At 42.7% G+C, this 17362-nt stretch overlaps 1 protein-coding gene across 1 annotated transcript in view; it reads left to right on the forward strand.

The window, feature by feature from the left end:
* The window catches only part of LOC135552083 (potassium voltage-gated channel subfamily G member 2-like), a 38657-nt gene that overhangs the window by 3388 nt on the left and 17907 nt on the right, over positions 1 to 17362 (forward strand). The window contains exons 2-3 of the mRNA XM_064983480.1: positions 12299 to 12609; positions 12821 to 13406. Of these exons, the coding sequence (XP_064839552.1) occupies positions 12416 to 12609; positions 12821 to 13406 (780 nt within the window). The 5' untranslated portion in view covers positions 12299 to 12415. The remainder of the gene's footprint in view (positions 1 to 12298; positions 12610 to 12820; positions 13407 to 17362) is intronic.

Consider the following 17362-nt stretch of genomic DNA (forward strand, 5'->3'; position numbering starts at 1 on the left):
ACTCGCCCATGTCCAGTCTCTTGACAACAAGGTAGATGAAATTCGAGCAAGGGTTGCCTTCCAGAGAGAAATGAGAGATTCTAACATTCTCTGTTTCACGGAAACATGGCTCTCTCGGGATATGGTGTTGGAATCGGTTCAGCTACCGGGTTTCTCCATGCATCGCGCTGACAGAGAAAAACTCCTCTCTGGGAAGAGGAAGGGCGGGGGTGTATGCTTCATAATTAATCACTCATGGTGTAATCATAACAACATACAGGAACACAAGTCCTTTACTCACCCGCCCTAGAATTCTTTACAATCAAATGCCGGCCATATTATCTTCCAAGAGAATTCTCATCAGTTATCCCCACCGGTGTACATTCCCCCTCAAGCAGACACCAAGATGGCCCGCAAGGAACTTCACTGGACTAAACTGGAAACCATATATCCTGAGGCTGCATTTATTGTAGCTGAGGATTTTAACAAAGAAAATTTGAAAAGAAAGCTACCTAAATTCTATCAGCATATAGATTGCACTATGCGCAGGTGTAATACACTTGATCACTGTTACTCTAACTTCCGCAATGCATACAAAGTAGAGGTCGACTGATTATGATTTTTCAACGCCGATACCGGATAAGAAAGTAAAACTGCAATATGTACCATGTAAAAAAGCTGACGCTTAACCTCTAGCGTCGAGCAATCCCGTATCCGGGAGCTTAATCATAGCCTCAAGCTCATTACCATAACGCAGCGTTTCCTATTCATGAAAATCGCAAATGAAATGAAATAAATATATTAAAACACAAGCTTAGCCTTTTGTTAACAACACTGTCATCTCAGATTTTCAAAATATGCTTTTCAACCAAAGCTACACAAGCATTTGTGTAAGAGTATTGATAGCCTAGCATAGCAGTAAGCCTAGCATTCAGCAGGCAACATTTTCACAAAAACAAGAAAAGCATTCAAATAAAATCATTTACCTTTGAAGAACTTCAGATGTTTTCAATGACGAGACTCTTAGTTAGATAGCAAATGTTTATTTTTTCCCCAAAGATTATTTGTGTAGACGAAATAGCTCCGTTTTGTTCATCACGTTTGGCTAAGAAAAAGACCGGAAAATGCAGTCACTTACAACGCCAAACTTTTTTCCAAATTAGCTCCATAATATCGACAGAAACATGGCAAACATTGTTTAGAATCAATCCTCAAGGTGTTTTTCACATATCTATTCGATAATCTATCAGTGGTGGCAGTTGGCTTCTCATCAGAAGCAAACGGAAAAATACTTGCAGCTGGAGATTACGCAATAATTGCGACGGAGGACACCAAGCAACCACCTGGTAGATGTAGTCTCTTATGGTCAATCTTCCAATGATATGCCTACAAATACGTCACAATGCTGCAGACACCTTGGGGAAAACGTGGAAAACGTAAGCTGACTCCTAGCTCCTTCACAGCCATATAAGGAGTCATTGGCATGAGGCGGTTTCAAAAAATGCGGCACTTCCTGATTGGATTTCTATCTGGGTTTTTCTGTAACATCAGTTCTGTGGCACTCACAGACAAGTTTTGGAAACGTCAGAGTGTTTTCTTTCCAAAGCTGTCAATTATATGCATAGTCGAGCATCTTTTCGTGACAAAATATCTTGTTTAAAACGGGAACGTTGTTCATCCCAAAATTAAAATAGCGCCCCCTATATCCAAGAAGTTAAGATCCTTGCTCAGAACATGAGAACATATGAAAGCTGGTGGTTCCTTTTAACGTGAGTCTTCAATATTCCCAGTTAAGAAGTTTTAGGTTTGAGTTATTATAGGAATTATAGGACTATTTCTCTCTATACCATTTGTATTTCATATACCTTTAACTATTGGATGTTCTTATAGGCACTATAGTATTGCCAGCCTAATCTCAGGAGTTGATAGGCTTGAAGTCATGAACAGCGCTGTGCTTCAAGCATTGCGAAGAGCTGCTGGCAAACACAGGAAAGTGCTGTTTGAATGAGTGCTTACGAGCCTGCTGCAGCCTACCACTGCTCAGTCAGAATGCTCTATCAAATATCAAATCATATACATAATTATAATATAATAAACACACAGAAATACGAGCCTTAGGTCATTAACCTGTTGAAACTCCCCATCCCGGATCCGGGATCGTGACTAAAGCCTCAGGCTCATTAGCATAACGCAACGTTAACGATTTCTGAAAATCGCAAATAAAATGAAAATAATGCGTCTGCTCTCAAGCTTAGCCTTTTCTTAACAACACTGTCATCTCAGATTTTCAAAATATGCTTTGAACCATAGAAATTGACTAATTTGTGTAAGAGTATGCTAAGCTAGCTTAGCATTTTGAGTAGCATTTAGCACGCAACATTTTCACAAAAACCAGATAACCAAATAAATAAAATTATTTACCTTTGAAGAGCTTCGGATGTTTTCAATGAGGAGACTCTCAGTTACATACCAAATGCGCAGTTTTTCCTGAAAGCGTCTGTGTGTAGGAGAAATCGTTCCGTTTTGTACATCGCATTTGGCTACCGAAACGAACCGAAAATTCAGTCACCTACAACGTCAAACTTTTTCCGAATTAACTCCATAATATCGACCGAAACATGGCAAACGTTGTTTGGAATCAATCCTCAAGGTGTTTTTTCACATATCTCTTCATTGATATATCGTTTGTGGAAGCTTGCATTCTTCTCTAAATTCCATGGAAAAATACTTGCAGCTGACTTTTGCGCACCAATTTCGGCGCAGGACACCGGGCGGACACCTGGTAAATGTGGTCTCTTATGGTCAATCTTCCAATGATATGCCTACAAATACGTCACAATGCTGCAGACACCTTGGGGAAACGACAGAAAGGGCAGACTTACTCCTCTCGCATTCACAGCCATATAAGGAGACAATGGAAAACAGAGCCTCAAAAATCCTGCTCATTTCCTGGATGCCGTCTCATCTTGGTTTTGCCTGAAGCTCACGTTCTAGGGCACGCACAGAAAATATCTTGGTAGTTCTGGACACGTCAGAGTGTTTTCTTTCGAAAGCTATCAATTATATGCATAGTCGAGCATCTTTTTGTGACAAAATATATTGTTTAAAACGGGAACGTTTTTCATCCAAAAATGAAATAGCGCCCCCATAGCATCAAGAGGTTATAGTCAAATCCGGAAACTATCATTTCGAGAAAAAAAACATTTTATTCTTTCAGTGAAATACGGAACCGTTTAGGTTTTTATCAAACGGGTGGCATCCATAACCTTCAATGTTATGTCATAATTATTTACAATTCTGATAAATTAATTGGCAACGCATTGATTATTTGCAACGCAGGACAAGCTAGTTAAACTAGTAATATCATCAACCATGTGTAGTTAACTAGTGATTATGTTAAGATTGATTGTTTTTTATAAGATAAGTTTAATGCTAGCTAGCAACTTATCTTGGCTCCTTGCTGCACTCGCTTAACAGGTGGTCAGCCTGACACTCAGTCTCCCCGTGGAGTGCAATGTAATCGGCCAAAATCGGCATCCAAAAATGCCGATTACCGATTGTTGTGAAAACTTGAAATCGGCCCTAATTAATCGGCCATGTTGAATCGGTCGACCTCTAATACAAAGCCCTCCCTTGGGCAAATCCGACCACGACACCATCTTGCTCCTATCGTCTTATAGGCAGAAATTCAAACAGGATGTACCAGTGACCAGCTGCACCACCAGAGACTCTGGGTTCGCGCCCAGGCTCTGTCATAACCGGCCGTGACCGGGAGGTCCGTGGGGCGACACACAATTGGGTTAGCGTCGTCCGGGTTAGGGAGGGTTTGGCCGGTAGGGAAATCCTTATCTCATCGCGCACCAGCGACTCCTGTGGCGGGCCGGGCGCAGTGCGCGCTAACCAAGGTTGCCAGGTGCACGGTGTTTGCTCCGACACATTGGTGCGGCTGGCTTCCGGGTTGGATGCGCGCTGTGTTAAGAAGCAGTGCGGCTTGGTTGGGATGTGTATCGGAGGACGCATGACTTTCAACCTTCGTCTCTCCCGAGCCCGTACGGGAGTTGTAGCGATGAGACAAGATAGTAGTTACTAAAAACAATTGGATACCATGAAATTGGGGAGAAAAAAAATAAGTGCACAGGGACAAGGTGGAGTCGCTTTTCAACGGCTCAGACACGAGACATATGTGGCAGGGTCTACAGGAAATCACGGACTACAAAAAGAAAACCAGCCATGTTAAGGACATCACGCTTCCAGACAAACTAAACACTTTCTTTGAACGCTTTCAGGATAATAGGACCACCGACCCCTCCCCCTTCTTCGTGGACAATGTGAGTAAAACATTTAAACGTGTTAACACTCGCAAGGCTGCTGGCCCAGACGGCACCCTATCCGCGTCTTCAGAGCATGCGCAGACCAGCTGGCTGGTGTGTTTACAGACATTCAATCGCTCCCTATCCCAGTCTGCTGTCCCCGCATGCTTCAAGATGGCGACCATTGTTCCTGTACCCAAGAAGGCAAAGATAACTGAACTAAATTACTACCGCCAAATAGCGCTCACTTCTGTCATCATGAAGTGCTTTGAGAGACTAGTCAAGGAACATATCACCTCCACCTTACTGGCCATCCTAGACCCACTTCAGTTTGCACACCGCCACAACAGGTCCACAGATGATGCAATCGCCTGCACACTGCCCTATCCCATCTGGACAAGAGGAATACTTATGTAAGAATGCTGTTCATTGACTACAGCTCAGCATTCTACACCATGGTATTCTCCAAGCTCGTCATCAAGCCGCAGGCCCTGGGTCTCAACTCCGCCCTGTGCAATTGGGTCCTGGACATTCTGACAGATTGCCCCCGGGTGGTGAAGGTGACCCTCAACACTGGGGCCCCACAAGGTTATGTGCTCAGCTCCCCCTGTACTCCCTGTTGACCCACGACTGCGTGGCCATGCATGCCTCAATCATCAAGTTTGCAGATTACCAACAACGACGAGACTGTCTACAGGGAGGAGGTGAGGGCACTCAGAGTGTGGTGTCAGGAAAACAACCTCTCATTCAACGTCAACAAAACAAAGGAGATGATCGTGGACTTCAGGAAACAGTAGGAGGGAGCACCCCCCTATCCACATCGAAGGGACAGCAGTGGAGAAGGTGGAAAGTTTGAAGTTCTTTGGTGTACACATCACAGACAAACCGAAATGGTAAACCCACATAGACAGTGTGGTGAAGAAGGCGCAATAGCGCCTCTTCAACCTCAGGAGGCTGAAGAAATTTGGCTTGTCACCCAAAACCCTGGCAAACATTTACAGATGCACAATCGAGAGCATCCTGTCGGGCTGGTACGGCAACTGCACCGCCCTCAACCGCAAGGCTCTCCAGAGGGGGGTGTGGTCTGCACAACGCATCACTGGGGGCAAACTACCTGCCCTCCATGACACCTATAGCACCCAATGTCACAGGAAGGCCGGAAAGATCATCAAGGACATCAACCACCCAAGCCACTGCCTGTTCACATCACTACCATCCAGAAGGTGATGTCAGTACAGTTGCATCAAAGTTGGGACTGAGAGACTGAAAAACAGCTTCTATCTCAAGGCCATCAGACTGCTAAACAGCAATCACTAATTCAGAGACGCTGCTGCCTACATTGAGACCCAATCACTGGCCACTTTAATAAATGGATCACTAGTCACTTTAAAAATGCCACTTTAGATAATGCCACTTTAATAATGTTTACATACTGTCACGCCCTGACCTTAGTTATCTTTGTTTTCTTTATTATTTTGGTTAGGTCAGGGTGTGACGAGGGTGGTATGTGTGTTTTTGTCTTGTCTGGGGTTTTTTGTATATCAATGGGGTTTTGGTATTGTCTCGGTAAATTTAGGTCTATGGTGGCCTGAATTGGTTCCCAATCAGAGACGGCTGTTTATCGTTGTCTCTGATTGGGGATACTATTTAGGTTGCCATTTTCAGTTTGGTTTTGTGGGTTATTGTCTATGTGTAGTTGCATTTCAGCACTCGTTATGATTAGTGGCACATTTTGTTAGTTTGTTTAGTGTTATTCGTAATAAAGAAGAATGTATTCAAATCACGCTGCGCCTTGGTCTCATCAATACGACGAACGTGACATATCACATGTATATACTGTATGTTATACCATCTGTTGTACCTTGCCTATGCCGCACGGCCATCGCTCATCCATATGTGTACATATGTACATATTCCCATTCACCTCTTTAGATTTGTGTTTATTAGGTAGTTGTTGGGAAATTGTTAGATTACTTGTTAGATATTACTGCACTGTTGAAACTAGAAGCGCATGCATTTTGCTACACTCACATTAACGTCTGCTAACCATGTGTATGTGACCAATTATTTGATAGGGGCGTTCAGAGCGTACACTGGACGCCCTGGCCGAGGAGTAGGGTTGATCCGAGAGTTCTGACCTCACAACAGTAGTCAAGCACCTACGCTAACTGCCTAATGTTGGCTAGCTTGCTATCTACTTCCAGACACAAATGAGAGAACACTTCACTCTGACCATTTTACTCAACCTAACAGAGCTGGTTAGGCTGTTGTCATGTTCTCCAGAGCGTTGGGGACTGTAACTGTGCTGCTGACAACAATTTAATTATGCTTTTTTGCCGACATTTGCTGACACCGGCCATATTCAACGGGTGTTGAGCGTTCATAAATTCATCAGTTATTCTGCGCTCTGGCACACTCAGACGAGAGTGCTATGAAATCGGAGTAGATAGCCAGAGTGAATTTACGAATGCACCGTTCAGGGCTGCCTAAATAGGTCACAATTATCATGCATCCAAGGAAATGAGTGACACAAACTCTTTTCTATAACCCCCCGGGGCAGGAGATGGACTTTAGAAAATACGTTTTATAACCTGAAAACTTCTATTTGAAGTGAATTCATTAGAATGGACTTTTGGTTTTGTAATTTTCATTACCCCATCTAGGGCTTTCAGAATGTTTATGGTAAATGTGAATTTGTGAAAGTGGTTAGTGAAGCAGAACTATGCTTCCATGTTTCAGTAGTTCAGTCAAACACCAGCAGCACTAAGAAGGAAATAACCAATTCCACAATGTTAGAACAGCCATGGCTGAAAGAGCAGCACAGCAGCTCTATGTTATCTCTGCAGATAAATGTTTAGTCCTTCAAATGTGGATATTGGCTTCTTCCCCAAACCATCAGAGCACTGTTACAGATTAAGTTGGAAGCCCAAATTACTCTAGTATGGCAGGATATGTAGAGTAGACATGTTGCTATGATACAATATCTTACTATAGAGACTACACAGGACTCCTTTTTGAGAAGGATCAGCGGTCACAACTGGTGAGCACTACCTGAGTGAGGCTACTTATAGCTTGCCACCAGTGCAAAGTCACAGAGGACTAACTTAATATTTTTTTATTTTACCTTTATTTTACTAGGCAAGTCAGTTAAGAACAAATTATTATTTTCAATGACGGCCTAGGAACAGTGAGTTAACTGCCTGTTCAGGGGCAGAACGACAGATTTGTACCTTGTCAGGTTGGGGATTCGAAGAGAGAGAGAGAGAGAGAGAGAGCGAGAGAGAGAGAGAGAGAGAGAGACTGATTACATGTCATCTGATTACAAAAAAACTCATTGTAATCAGTTAAGTTACCCGGAAAAATATTGTAAGCAGATTACAGATACTTTTGAAAAACTAGAGTATTACTTCTTGGATTACTTTTAAATTCAGAAAGGATGTTTGCAAAAAAAAGACCTGTTTTGTCAATGATATTCAATTCAGCATTGAAAAAAGGCGTAAATGTAAGTTTGTACCACATGAGCGAGTCTGACCACAAGTCAGAGACCACTATGATGACAGGTAACGAGTAAATGTATTGAATTAGAAAGTAACCAACTCTGGACAAACACACTCAATTATCTGCACTTGACCCTGAATCCATTCCCATTTTTGTGCCCCTTCTGCCCATTGTAAAATAAAACAAAGAGCATGTGGCAAATACATTAGAACACACAAGGCTTCAGCAGGAGATGTGACCTTTTATCTGGAGCTTATTTTCCCCTCGGTTGTCCCATCAGTACGTGTGAAAGGAGCGTTACTGAGCCAATCCACCCAGGCACTGGAGCGCACTGACACGTTTCACTGTGTTTAATCAGCAGGTGATGGATACTCCTGGCTCAAATCGGGGTTTTTTTCTGGACTTTCTAAATCTGCAGTTGTCTTTCATGCATACACATTACAGCGTTAATACATATATTCTGTCATGCTGTCACCGTGTCTGTCTTTCTCTCTGTTTCACTCTCTCTCCCTTTCTCCCTGTCTCTCAGTCCATGCACCTCTTTTTCTGTCTGTCCTGTCACAGCAGTAAATTGTGTCCAGGTCAAATCATTCTCTGTTTGTAGTCTTGTCCCTAGCTCTTTGGGTTGTCATCTTTGCCATTAGTGTAGCAGCTTTCAATGCTCTACTTCAGTTGCTGGAGAAGGGACTGACATTTTTTTTTACATTGTAGAACAATAGTGAAGTATGGAATAACACATATGGAATCATGTAGTGACCAGAAAAAGTGTTAAACAAATTAAAATATATGTTATATTTGAGATTCTTCAAAGTAGCCACCTTTTGCCTTGATGGCAGATTTGCACGCTCTTGGCGTTCTCTCAACCAGCTTTATGAGGTAGTCCCCTGGAATGCATTTAAATTAACAAGTGTGCCTTGTAAAAAGTTAATTTGTGGAATTTATTTCCTTCTTAATGTGTTTTAGCCAATCATTTGTGTTGTGACAAGGTAGGGGTGGTATACAGAAGGTAAAAGACCAAGTCCATATTATGGCAAGAACAGCTCAAATAAGCAAAGAAAACCGACAGTCCATCATGACTTGAAGACATGAAGGTCAGGTAATCCGGAAAGTTTCAAGACCTTTTAAAGTTTCTTCAAGTGCAGTCTCAAAAACCATAAAGCGCTATGATGAAACTGTCTCTCATGAGGACCGCCACAGGAAAGGAAGACCCAGAGTTACCTCTGCTGCAGAGGATAAGTTCATTAGAGTTACCATCCACAGAAATTGCAGCCCAAATAAATGCTTCAGAGTTCAAGTAGCAGACACATTTCAACATTAACTGTTCAGAGACTGTGTGAATCTGTGTGAATCATGGTCGAATTGGTGCAAAGAAACCACAACAAAAGGACCCCAATAAGGAGAGACTTGCTTTGGCCTAGAAACATGAGCAATGGATATTAGACTGGCAGCTTAATTAAATATTACCCGCAAAACACCAGTCTCAACATCAACAGTGAAGAGGCGACTCCGGGATGTTGGCCTTTTAGGCAAAGTTGCAAAGAAAAAGCAATATCTCAGACTGGCCAATAAAAAGAAAAGATTAAGATGGGCAAAAGAACATAGACACTGGACAGAGGAAGGCCAGCATCCCAGAGTCGCCTCTTCACTGTTGATGTTGAGACTGGTGTTTGCGAGTACTATTTAATGAAGCTGCCAGTTGAGGACTATATACACACATACACAAACACACACTACCAGTCAAAAGCCACCCTTTGCCTTGATGACAGCTTTGAACACTCTTGGCATTCTCTCAACCAGCTTCACCTGGAATGCTTTTCTAACGGTCGAGGACTTGTGAGGCATCTGTTTCTCAAACTTGAATGCACTTCTTCTCAGTTGTGCACCTGTGGCTCCCAGTCCTCTTTCTATTCTGGTTAGAGCTAATTTGCGTACACTGTATTTCTGATCAATTTGACATTATTTAATGGGCAAAAAAACCTAAAAAGTGACCCCAAACTTTTGAATGGTAGTGTGTGTGTGTGTGTGTGTGTGCGTGTGTGTGTGTGTGTGTGTGTGTATATATATACATATATACATATATATATATATACAGTGAAGTCGGAAGTTTACATCCACTTAGGGTGGAGTCATTAAAACTTGTTTTTCAACCACCACAAATTTCTTGTTAACAAACTATAGTTTTGGCAAGTCGGTTAGGACATCTACTTTGTGCATGACACAAGTAATGTTTCCAACAATTGTGTACAGAAAGATTATTTCACTTATAATTCAGTGTATCACAATTCCAGTGGGTCAGATGTTTAAATTCACTAACTTGACTGTGCCTTTAAACAACTTGGAAAATTCCAGAAAATGATATCATAGCTTTAAAAGCTTCTGATAGGCTAATTGACATAATTTGAGTCAATTGGAGGTGCACCTGTGGATGTATTTCAAGGCCTACCTTCAAACTCAGTGCCTCTTTGCTTGACATCACAGGACAATCAAAAGAAAGACCTCAGAAAAATGGTAGACCTCCACAAGTCTGGGCCATCCTTGGGAGCAATTTCCAAACGCCTGAAGGCACCATGTTCATCTGTACAGACAATAGTACGCAAGTATAAGCACCATGGGACCACGCAGCCGACATACCGCTCAGGAAGGAGAGGCGTTCTGTCTCCTAGAGATGAACGTACTTTGGTGTGAAAAGTGCAAATCAATCCCAGAACAACATCAAAAGACCTTGTGAAGATGCTGGAGTAAACAGGTACACAGTAAAACGAGTCCTATATCGGCATAACCTGAAAGGCCGCTCAGCAAGGAAGAAGCCACTGCTCCAAAACCACCATAAAAAAGCCAGAATACGGTTTGCAACTGCACATAGGGACAACGGTCATACTTTTTGTATACATGTCCTCTGGTCTGATGAAACAAAAATCGAACTGTTTGGCCATAATGACCATCGTTATGTGTGGAGGGAAAAGGGGGAGGCTTGCAAGCCAAAGTTCAACATCCCAACCGTGAAGCATGGGGGTGGCACCATTGTGATGTGGGGGTGTTTTGCTGCAGGAGGGACTGGTGCACTTCACAAAATAGATGGCAACATGAGGCAGGAAAATTATGTGGATATATTGAAGCAACATCTCAAGACATCAGTCAGGAAGTTAATGGGTCGCTAATGGATCTTCCAAATGGACAATGACCCCAAGCATACTTCCAAAGTTGTGGCAAAATGGCTTAAGGACAACAAAGTCAAGGTATTGGAGTGGTCTTCACAAAGCCCTGACCTCAATCCAATAGAACATTTGTGGGCAGAACTGAAAAAGTGTGTGTGAGCAAGGAGGCCTACAAACCTGACTCAGTTACACCAGCTTTGTCAGGAGGAATAGGCCAAGTTCACCCAACTTATTGTGGGAAGCTTGTGGAAGGCTACCCGAAACGTTTGACCCAAATTAAACAATTGAAGGGCAATGCTACCAAATACTAATTGAGTGTATGTAAACTTCTGACCCACTGGGAATATGATGAAAGAAATATAACCTGAAATAAGTCATTCTCTCTACTATTATTCTGACATTTCACATTCTTAAAATAAAGTGGTGATCCTCACTGACCTAAAACAGTGAAGTTTTACTAGGATTAAATGTCAGGAATTGTGAAACTGAGTTTAAATGTGTTTGGCTAAGGTGTATGTAAACTTCTTACTTCAACTGTACGGTGTGTGTGTGAGTGTGTATATATATATATTAGTTTCTCAAAAGATTTTGGAAGAGTTTGTAAAGTTTTCCTCTTATTCACCAACAGTCACAATGTGTCCTGTTTTGAGGTTCAGAACATTCTCGTGAACGAAACTGATTAAAGTTTTAGTGCGAGGCTGCATCATGAAGAGAAGTTGTGGCTGACAGTAGTTCACTGTGATCTAATTTGGCTTTGTATGAATCATTTAACCCTCGCTACGCAGAGCTGCATTCTGTCAGTCGTAAGACTGGAAGGTGCCATTGGAAAGTGCCACATTTTAGGAGTTTGTTTCATCAGCTGAAGCTGTGGTTACACTGATATAACAATCTATGTTGGAATAAGAAGATTAAAACAAGATATTATTGCTGCAGAATTAATTGCACTTTTTCTGTTGTCATAAACAAAGTCAATGGCCCGTGAAAGATTAATCACAGGAAGTTTTACCAAGTATATCCAAACAGTTTGTTCTTTTCATTATCGACATTCCACAGCTAATTGCTCTGTATTTATTTTAATTTAGTGAACCTTGATAAACAATCCTTTAAAGAGAAACATCTCATTTAGGCCCTCAGCGACGCGTTAAATACCACAACAACTTAACGAATTCCTCTCTCTGCATCGGGGTTCCTGCTGATGCAGAACTTGTTGGTGTGACGAGAGAAAGAGGGGACAAAAGGAGCCTGAAGAGTGACTTGTATCTGGTTCATCCTGAGATTCTGAAGTAATCCGTCCCAATAAACCAGTGGGAGTCATTTCTATGTCTAAACTTTCTTTCAACTGCTTTGTTTCCATAGAGCCCAACCCTGCTCCTGGATGGGTGAGGTCCCTGCCAACCCAGTCGGTCAGTGAACCCCCCCTCCCCCATCGCCTCCCGACCAGGACCCCCTGGGTCACCCAGAGGAGCAGCAGGGATGTACCAGGAGGTGGCCTTCCTAGCGGGCAGCACGGAGAAAGAGTTCACGCCCTTCCACTTCCCCATTGAGAACCAGCAGGAGGTGGTAACTAAGAAGGGTGTGTTCTTCAAGCGGCAACGGCTGCTGCGGAGGCCCAATGAGGAGCAGGAGGAGAACGACCTATCAGCCGTCATCAACGTGGGCGGGATCAGGTACAATACCAAGAGTTGCTGTGTTCATCTCAATAATCAATAGTCCATAATCAAAGTATTTGAGTGCCAGATTTAAAAGGCAAATAATCCAGGCATTGGTCTTGCTGCTTCTCAAGAGCATTATGACTTGAAGAGTATTTGAAGAGTATTTCAGTGACTATTGTGCAAAGTCATTGTGCAGCGGTAACATTGTGTGTTTTCCTCTCACCAGGTACCGTATCCCCTGGTCCGTTCTGGAGGAGTTCCCTCTGACGCGGCTGGGCCGGCTGAGGGGCTGCAGCTCATTGGACGAGATCATGGAGGTGTGTGATGACTACGACGACGGGTGCCAGGAGTACTTCTTTGACCGCAGCCCATCTGCGTTCCGCACCATCGTGACGTTCCTAGCGGCAGGGCGGCTGCGGCTGCTGAGGGAGATGTGTGCCCTGTCCTTCCAGGAGGAGCTGGTCTACTGGGGCGTGGAGGACACCAGGCTGGAGTGGTGCTGCCTCCGAAAGCTACGCATCAGGCAGGAGGAGCTCAAGGAGCAGCTGAGGATGGAGGAGGCAGAGCTCAACACAACCCTGACCCCCCAGAGTTGTGAGGATGTGCAGGGGCACGCCGGGGAGGGAGGGGGGGAGGAGGAGGAGGAGAGCCGCATGGCGGGGTGTATGCGCAGGCTGCACGACATGGTGGAGAACCCTCAATCTGGACTACCTGGAAAGATCTTTGCCTTCTTGTCGGTGGTGTTTGTGGCCATAACTGCAGTAACGCTCTGCATCAGTACCATGCCCGACCTCCGGGAGGAGGAGGAGAGGGTGAGTTCACTTCCTGTTTACTCCCTACTCACAGGGTTTTACTTCTGGGTCACACTCGGGTGGGTTATACATAGGACCAGGAGTTTGACCTAACCGAATTACAGACCTGGAAACTCTGAGCACATCCACATCTACATTCTGCTCTTAGTTGGATGATGTTTGAGGGACAACCTCCACATGGCGAGTCTTCCCCCTTATAGTAACTAATCTTCACAGAGGTAATGTGACGGCTCAAGGATGTTGTCAGGGACGACTGCCACGCTACAACTCCAATCACATTAATACCAGATTATTCCATTTGCCAGATCACTGCTGCTGCTGTTAAGGCACTCTCGTATTGCTCTTATTCAGGCAGTAAAGGAATAATGAACATAGAATATACAATGCCTTCAAAAAGTATTCAGACCTATTCCATATTTTGTTGTTACAGACTGAAATATTAGCAATTGTATTGAAAATGAAATACGGAAATCTCTCATTTGCATAAGTATTCACACCCCTAAGTCAATACATGTTAGAATCCCCTTTGGCAGTGATTACAGCTGTGAAACTTTCTTGGTAAGCCTTTAAGAGCTTTGCACACCTGGATTGTACAATATTTGCACATTCTTTTAACAATTCTTTAAGCTCTGTGAAGTTGGTTGTTGACCATTGCTAGACAGCCATTTTCAAGTTTTGCCATAGATTTTCAAACCAATTTTAAGTAAACTGTAACTAGGCCACTCGGGAACATTCAATGTCATCTTGGTAAGCAACTCCAGACTGAACCAGGTTTTCCTATAGGATTGTGCCTGTGCTTAGCTCCATTCCGTTTATTTTTATCATAAAAACAGTCATAGTCTTTGCCGATGACAAGCACGCCCATAACATTATGTGTTGTGTTGGATTTGCTCCAAACATAACGCTTTGTACTTAGGACATGAAGTTCATTTCTTAGACCAATTCTTGTTGTAGTTTTACTTTAGTGCCTTATTGCAAACATGATGCTTGTTTTGGAATATTTCTCTTCTGTACAGGCTTCCTTCTTTTCACTCTGTCAATTAGTTTAGTATTGTGGAGTAACTACAATGTTGTCGATCCCTCCTCAGTTTCTCCTGTCACAGCCATGAACTCGAACCGTTTTAAAGTCACCATTGGCGTCAAGGTTGATATCCCTGAGTGATTTCCTTTTTAGTGACTGGGTATATTGAAGTGTTAGTAATAACTTCACCATGCTCAAAGGGATATTCAATGTCTGCTTCAATTATTTTTAATCTTAATGGCCTTCTTTGTGAGGCATTGGAAAACCTCCCTGGTCTTTGTTGTTGAATGTGTTTGAAATTCACTGCTCGACTGAGGGACAGACAATTGTACGTGTGGGGTACAGAGACGAGGTAGTCAATAAAAAAGTCCATGCAACTTATAACTTATAAAGCTTATAAAGCTCCACAGTGGACGTGTCATAATACCCATAAAATCTAGCGGTCAAACAGGGAAATTGTCCCAATTGTTTTTCCACCAATCATTTTTCCCATAGGGGATTTTAGAAATACTTCAAATAAGGGCTGTGGTTTGTGTAGGCTTACCCTTGCGTGATATTTTGATAACCGTGTAAATCTCTCTCCAACAAGATGACTATTATCAATATATTTGGCTCAATTCGAAAATGCTAATTAGCATCAGAGTAGACATCATGCAAGACTACAAATCCCTGGAAGCTTCTGCACATCATCTTTAGCTAAAACCTTTACTAACAGGTATTGTGTAAATTTAGCCAATTTATTCAATACTACATTTAGTTAGTTAATCCAGACTTTACCTCTATTCAGCAGTATCATCCAGATCATGGCATTTGTAGTTCTATATGATATCCACAGTAGCAGCTAATTAGTATTTTATTTTGGGGGCTAAATATAGGCAAATATATTGATTTTAAAAGTCACCTTGTCCGAGAGAGATTTACATGGTTATCAAAACAGGTGAAGGTAAGTTTACATGAAACACAGCCCTTATTTGAAGTGTTTCTAAAATCCACTATGGGAAAAATGTAATGTGTAAAAACAATTAGAACCATTTCTCTGTTTGACCTGTAGGTTTTATGGGTATTATGACACATACTGTGGTACTCTATGTGACTTGTTAAGCACTTTTTTATTCCTGAACTTTATTTAGGCTTGCCATTGCAAAGGGGTTGAATACTTATTGACTCAAGACATTTCAGCTTTTCATTTTTACTTATTTTGTAAACATTTCTAAAAACATAATTCCACTTTCACTGTGTGTGTGTGTGTGTGTGTGTGTGTGTGTGTGTGTGTGTGTGTGTGTGTGTGTGTGTGTGTGTGTGTGTGTGTGTGTGTGTGTGTGTGTGTGTGTGTGTGTGTGTGCATGTGTGTGTGTGTGTGTGTGTGTGAGACAAGGGGCCAAGGGGTATGAATACTTTCTGAAGGCACTGTAGATTAATAATCAGTACATTAAGCCAGAGGTTGTCCTCTTGTGGTCCTCAGGGGTCCCATAGGGCTTAGAACTTGGCCAGTGGCCACCTAATGTTACTGCACCAATTTCACTGACCGAGATAAGTAATTATATTATCTTCTTCTTCTGGGTGTTTCATGTCTAGTAGTTGTGCCTCTGAGACCTCAGTGTTCCTGCTGGAGTGTCTTTGTGGGGCAACACAGTCAACCTCCTGAATGACATCAATAAAGCTTTAGAATGATTTAAAGAGAACCTCCACAGGCTTCTCCCGCTACCAAAGAGACCTCTGCGTCGGGGTGAGAGGAGGGTGGAGAGGGGGTGAGGGGGCTGAGGATGTGCTGTATCTTCAAAGTGGAAATCAGAGTGCAAGGAGGGTTAACAAGCAAGCTACAAGGAGGGTTAACAAGCAAGCTACAAGGAGGGTTAGCGAGCTAGCTACAAGGAGGGTTGGTGTTAGCGAGCTAACTCCCCAAACATTACCTTCTCTTGAAGCGCTCATCTCCTATTAGGTGAGGTTACTGACTGAGCTTTAAAAAAGTAAATACTGTAAGTGATTGAGGGAGACAAAGGTCAGGCAAGGATATATACAAATGCTGTGTTATAATGAGAGGGAGAGAGAGACTTGACAAACGGCCAAGAATACTCTGTACTTGTTGATAGGGAGCAGTATCTATGGAATGTTCTCTGTTTATTCTCATGTCCATGTTTGAAGGTTAAGGAGGGTTGTCTAGACCCATGTTGTAGGTTACGCTACGGGCTGTATTTTTGTATGTGTTAATGTTAAGCAGAGCAATATTGTGACTAAACACTTCAGAGAAATCCAAATCAACTATCTTCATTAGTAAGAGCTAATAACCTGAGCTGTTTGAATGGAGTCCGCCCACCACCCTCCTCCGTTAGTTGAGCTAATATTCATTAACGGGAGGCTTTGATGGTGATCAGCATAGATCTTCCCACTATGGATGTAAATTGAATGAAATCCCTAGGACGCTGTCTTTATTGAGGTGTATGCTGAACAAAAATATAAACGCAACATGTGAAGTGTCGTTCCCATGTTTCATGAGCTGAAATAAAAGATCCCAGAAATGTGCCATACGCACAAAAAGCTTATTTCTCTCATTTTGTGAACACATTTGTTTACATCCCTGTTAGTGAGCATTTCTCCTTTACGAAGATAATCCATCCACCTGACAGGAGTGGCATATCAAGAAGCTAATTAAACAGCATGCTCATTACACAAGTGCACCTTGTGCGGGGGACAATAAAAGGCCACTGTAAAAGGTGCCGTTTTGTCACACAACACAATGCCACAGATGTCTCAAGTTTTGAGGGTGTGTGCAATTGGCATGCTGACTGCAGGAATGCCCACCGGAGCTGTTGCCAGATAATTAAATGTTCACTTCTCTACCATAAGCCGCCTCCAACGTCATTTTAGAGAATTTGGTACATCCAACCAGTACATCCAACCAGCCTCACAACTGCAGACCACGTGTAAGCACACTAGC

The sequence above is a fragment of the Oncorhynchus masou genome, chromosome 13 (assembly GCF_036934945.1).
Source record: "Oncorhynchus masou masou isolate Uvic2021 chromosome 13, UVic_Omas_1.1, whole genome shotgun sequence".
NCBI classification, from domain to species: Eukaryota; Metazoa; Chordata; class Actinopteri; order Salmoniformes; family Salmonidae; genus Oncorhynchus; species Oncorhynchus masou.